Below are 6,000 nucleotides of genomic sequence, written 5' to 3'. Positions count from 1 at the left end.
ATAGAGCTGTTTACTTTGGGGCAATGCCACGCAAAAAGCCCTTTTCAGGGCTATTTGTAGGGTTAGACTTAGGTTTGGTGGTAGGGATATTTTAGTATTTTAGGGGTTAATTAATTTAATATAGGTAGCGGCGGTATAGGGGGATTAGATTAGGGGTTAATAATTTAATATAGGTGGCGGCGGTATAGGGGGGTCAGATTAGGGGTTAATAATTTAATATAGGTGGCAACGGTATAGGGGGATTAGATTAGGGGTTAATAATTTAATATAGGTGGTGGCGGTGTAGGGGGCTCACATTAGGGGTTAATATAGTTTAAATAGGTGGCGGCGGTGTAGGGGGATCATATTAGGGGGTAACATAGTTAATGTAGGTGGCGGCGGGGTAGGGGGCTCACATTAGGGGGTAAAACATTTAATGTAGCTAGCGGCGGTGTAGGGGGCTCAGATTAGGGGGTGATATAGATAATGTAGCTGGCGGCGGGGTCCGGGAGCGGCGGTTTAGGGGTTAAACACTTTATTAGGGATTGCGGCGGGGGATCGCGGTTGACAGGTAGATAGACATTGCGCATGCGTTAGGTGTTAGGTTTTATTTTGAAGTTTGCGGTTGACAGGTAGATAGACATTGCGCATGCGTTAGGTGTTAGGTTTTATTTTGCAGGTAGTTTAGGGAGTTACGGGGCTCCAATACACAGCGTAAGGCTTACTACGCCTGCAATTTGTGGCGAGGTGAAAATGGAGTAAGATTTCTCCATTTTCGCCACGTAAGTCCTTACGCTGTATATTGGATACCAAACTGCGCTGGTTTGGTATACCTGTCTATGGGCCAAAAAACTACGGCCGAAGGCAGAAATATACAAGCATAACTTCTAGGTTACGCCGTATATGTGATACCAAACAAGCGCAAAATTTGGCGTCACCGGCTTTTGCAGGCGACGCTGCATATCGTATCAAGTCGGTGATATTTGTGCTCTACTCAATAGAGATTGCTTCCATATGCTCCAATGGGAGCCTCGTTCTTATACCGTGAGAAAGGGTAAGACGTGCAGCGATGGGCAAATTTGCCCATTTGCGGACGCGTGATAAATTAATGTAGAAAACCCTTTATCAAAACTGTTTGGGACTGGTAAGGCTTGGATTTCAAAATAGTTTGGATTTTGGAATATTTGCATCTTAATATGGGACCGTTTGGAGAAAGGACGGGACCAAGTGTAAACAACAATATCTTATGTCATTTAGGAAATATTTACATGTCATAATACACAAAAAGAAAATGATTAACCTGTTAAAACACAAACAATAATACATTTAAAAAAAAACATGTGTTAGTGCAAAAAGGATATGCCCAAAAAAGTCAATTGGAGACTAAATCCCAACTCCAAATGTGCATAAGTGATCCCAGGAATTACTTATCAGTGGAAATGAATGCTGCAGTCGAACTCCAAGGGTTAACCTCAAATAAAACAGATCAATACTGCAGAGCTTCACTGTATGTATAAGTGTGTGTGTATCTGCATGTATAAGTTTATGCTAGGTAGTGTGTGTGGGTCTGCATGTATAAATGTAAGCTATGTAGTGTGTGTGTGTATCTGTATGTATAACTGTATATCTGCATGTATAAGTGTATACTATGTGGTGTGCGTGTGTTTATCTGCATGCATAAGTGTAAACTATGTAGTATGTGTATCTGCATGTATAAGTGTATGCTATGCAGTGCGTGTGTATCTGCATTTGTAAGTGTATGCTATGTAGTGTGTGTGTGTGTATCTTCTGCATGTGTAAGTGTATACTATGTAATGTGTGTGTGTATCTGCATGTATAAGTGTAAGCTATGTAGTGTGTGTGTATCTGCATGTGTAAGTGTAAGCTATGTAGTGTGTGTATGTGTGTGTATCTGTATGCATAAGTGTATACTATGTGGTGTGTGTGTATCTGCATGTGTAAGTGTATACTATGTAGTGTGTGTGTATATCTGCATGCATAAGTGTAAACTATGTAGTGTGTGTGTGTGTATCTGCATGTAAAATTGTATGCTATGTAGTGTGTGTGTGTATCTGCATGTGTAAGTGTATGCTATGTAGTGTGTGTGTATCTGCATGTGTAAGTGTATGCTATGTAGTGTGTCATAGTTGCCAACATTTAAAAAAAAATTCCAGGGACACTTTGCAGCAGAGCAAGCAAGCGGGTTACTGGAGTATTGATGACCTACTGTTCAACTGCTCCACCCACTCAGTTCTACAATCAAAACACACCCATTTGATAGTAATAGTATAATTTAGACTTATCCATAGTTTATTATACAGATTACAGAACCAAGCTCTTACACCTACCCAGTCTCTGGAACACATTCTGGGCATATGGTTATTTTTACAACAAAGCATCAAAATTAGAAGGACAAATAATATGTGAACCCATTCAATAATAATAACAATATTCAATTAGGAATGAATTATATTTAAATAATACACTATATATATATATACAAACAACAAATGTTGTGCAAAAGAGATTTTCAGGGACATTTCCAGGGACAAAAAAAATCCAGGGACATACAACAAAATCCAGGGACTGTCCCTGGAAATCAGGGACTGTTGGCAACTATGAGTGTGTGTGTGTGTGTATCTGCATGTGTAAGTGTATACTATGTAGTGTGTGTGTGTATCTGCATGTATAAGTGTAAGCTATGTATTGTGTGTATGTGTATCTGCATGTGTAAGTGTATGCTATGTAGTGTGTGAATCTGCCTGTATAAGTGTATGATATGTAGTGTATGTGTGTATCTGCCTGAATAAGTGTATAAAATGTAGTGTGTGTGTGTATCTGCATGTGTAAGTGTAAGCTATGTAGTGTGTGTATCTGCATGTATAAGTGTATGCAGTGTAGTGTGTGCATGTGTATTTGAATGTGTAAGTGTATGCTATGTAGTGTGTATCTGCATGTGTAAGTGTATGCTATGCAGTGTGTGTGTGTATGTGCATGTGTAAGTGTATGCTATGTAGTGTGTTACTGTGCATTTTTGCTGACTTTAAAAATATTTAGCATTGTCTCCGCAAAGGTTAATTAAATACAGAGCTCACACAGCTATACCAGTGGTTTGAGCTTGTGTTTGATTTGCTGCCTAAGAGTATTAAAAGATATGACTTTATTTAGAATTTTATTTATATTACTTTGGTCATATGATTTTTTTTAACCCCTGTCCCTGCTCCTGCCCACCCCATTTCAATGATTTGCCGCGGGGGGGGGGGGGGGGGGGGTATTGGGGTGCTGTCCCTCCTGAGCCCTCTTTTGAATTTTGAAATGTTGGGAGGTATGTGTATATATATATATATATATATATATATATATATTTTTTTTATATATATATATATATATATATATATATATATATATATATATATTGAGTGAATGTCTGCAAATAATATTATCTAAAGGGATATTATATATCCATGAAAGGGCAAGGATATGTTATTCCTCTATGGCTTTAGGGACCCCATTAGTGCTTTGCCTGTTACTTCTGCAGAGTTCCCTATGATTTTTTTTTTCTTTTCTTCAATAATTGGCAACTATGCTACTGTCCTGGACATATGCTGGTCTCTTGTATTTTATGGGCCAGATGGCCAACAATAAGTATATATGGGATCCACAATTGTGTTTATACCATTCAAGTAATATAATCTGTCAGGTAAATGTAATATCTTGAGTCCCAGTTGTAGCTTTTGCTAAAGTATTAATAAAGTTTATTTTAAAAAAATAAAAAATAAACCATTCCATTGTACTCAACCAGGCATTGTAAATACAGTAGAACAAGTTACGTCACCTAGACAAAACCAAAGATGAGAGAGGGGTGACAAAACAGCTTTGTCGCTCAGATCACTACGTAACCCGTCTTTTGTTTTTCTGAAGAAAAAAAGCGCTTTCATAGCCTCACCCAGTTCTGAAGCCAAAGTGCATCGGTGGCCCTACCTCCGATTTGGTACAGTCCTGCATATCAGCGGGGGCACCAAGATGGCTGCGCCACTGGTGTTGCTGCTATTTCACTTTAGCGCTTTGGGGTGGAATATTTTCGGTGTTTGGCAAAATTTTGAAGTGACGGGAACAGCGCTAGACCATGGGGCACATACGTATGGTGGCAGGTGGAAATACCTGACTTTTATTAATCAGGTGAGATTTGACACCTCGGTGACCTTACAAGCTCCCTATGGAATGAAGTGTATTTTTTAATGCATATTGCAGGGCTCCCATGAAATGAATGACAACTCATAAATAATATAGTAGCCCACCCATCCACTGAAAATGTAAAGAAAGTTACAGGCAGAAATGCATACATTAAAAATTAAGCATTTACATTGTTTTGAAATTGTTCTATTCCACTGCTTTTTGCAGTTTTGAGAATACTGGTGTATGCACAGTTGCTGGTTTCTTGCATATGCATAAGGCTGTATGCAGACGATTGACTTGGTTACCATTGCAACTGATTCATTTAGTAAATTGCCCTGATTAATTTGCATTACATTTATAATACAGATACTTTTTAGTAATGTGTATAATTTTGTTCTAGTTAACTCATGTAAATGTTGTAAATTATAGGTCACTAGAAAACAAACTGCAGGCCATTATTTTATAGGGAAAAAATGGGGCTAACCAGCAAAGCAGTGAGACATACCAGTAATGTGTTTGTAGGAAGAGTCCCTTTTAAAGAAACATAAATCCCCAATTTTTTCTTTTATGATTCAGATTGACTCTAATAATGGAAATCATTAGAGTACCCACTGCCAATGACTCAATTTCCCCAGGGGTACACATACTGCAGGTTGAGAAACTAGAAGCTAGAGCATGAAAATTTAAATAACTTTCCAATTTAGTTCTATTATCAAATTTGTTTCATTCTTCTGATGTCCTTTATTGAAGGTGTAGCAATGCACTACTTGAAGTTAAACACCTCAGATGAGCCAATGTCAAGAGACATATGTGCAGCCACCAATCAGCAGCTCGCTCCCTGTAGTGCATTCCTGCTACTGAGCCTACCTTCAACAAAGGATACCAAGAGAACAAAGCAAATTAGATAATAGAAGTAAATTTGGAAAGTTACTTTAAATTGCATGGTCTATCTGAATCTAATTTTGACTCTTATATTTTCAGAATAAGTGAAGGGCCTAAATTCAGATTTGTGTGTTTAAGCAAATAAAGATGCGCCTTGTGATTGCACACACATTCACTTACAATTCCCAACCATGTGAGTCAACCCATGGGTTTATTATCATGCTTATTGATTTGCAGCAAGAAAATGTGAATGCTACTGTGATAAAATTACATGCTCTAGTCTAATTTGTTAGACCATATCATTTTATCAACTAACACTGCAGAGCTATATTAAACACATAGTTATAGTAGCTCCAGGGCCCAGCCCACAGAGCACTGATGGTCCCAAGCAAAAACTTACACAGATTCAATTGCAGTATTTTTTTTTTTTATTATTTTTTTTAGGAAAAATTATTTTATGTTTGCAAATAAAATAAAAATAAAAGATTCTTAATGTTTAAGTTATGTGCAATTGTTGTTGAACTGTGCTCTGATAAAGAATCAGTGCCATTAAACACATTTTTTTTAATTTATTTTTCTGTTTGTGCGTACTCTTGATTTTTCTTTACCGTATAGTTACAATGGAGTTTGGCAGCAAGGTGCAAGAGAACAAATATGTAAGAGAGTGGAGAAATGATGCATATATAGCACTCTAAGCCCAGACTAGTAGGGGGACTGTACAGAGCACTAGGGGGGCTCCTTCTTTTAACTCAGGGTATTAGCGTCATAAGTGATATTACCTGTCTCCATTGAGACACATGCTCCTACCATTATAAATTGACCAATACTCATTTATCAAGACGATATCACAGGTTGGTTGAATAAATCAGTATTTCGCTACCGTATCTATAGCAGTCACACGCTACTTTGTAACCATAACTACACAGGCAACAATTACTTTGCCTTTTTGTGATCATACCTTCT

At 37.8% G+C, this 6,000-nt stretch overlaps 1 protein-coding gene across 1 annotated transcript in view; it reads left to right on the top strand.

The window, feature by feature from the left end:
• Window positions 1-3,810: 3,810 nt before the first annotated feature.
• Window positions 3,811-6,000, top strand: part of LOC128652378 (androgen-induced gene 1 protein) — a gene marked incomplete at its 3' end in the record, with an annotated part of 53,054 nt that continues 50,864 nt past the window's right edge. The window contains 1 exon segment of the mRNA XM_053705333.1: window positions 3,811-4,158. Coding sequence (XP_053561308.1) covers window positions 4,003-4,158 — 156 coding nt within the window.

Source organism: Bombina bombina, chromosome 1 (genome assembly GCF_027579735.1).
Source record: "Bombina bombina isolate aBomBom1 chromosome 1, aBomBom1.pri, whole genome shotgun sequence".
Classification (NCBI taxonomy): domain Eukaryota; kingdom Metazoa; phylum Chordata; class Amphibia; order Anura; family Bombinatoridae; genus Bombina; species Bombina bombina.
This window is presented reverse-complemented; position numbering and strand designations above follow the sequence as displayed.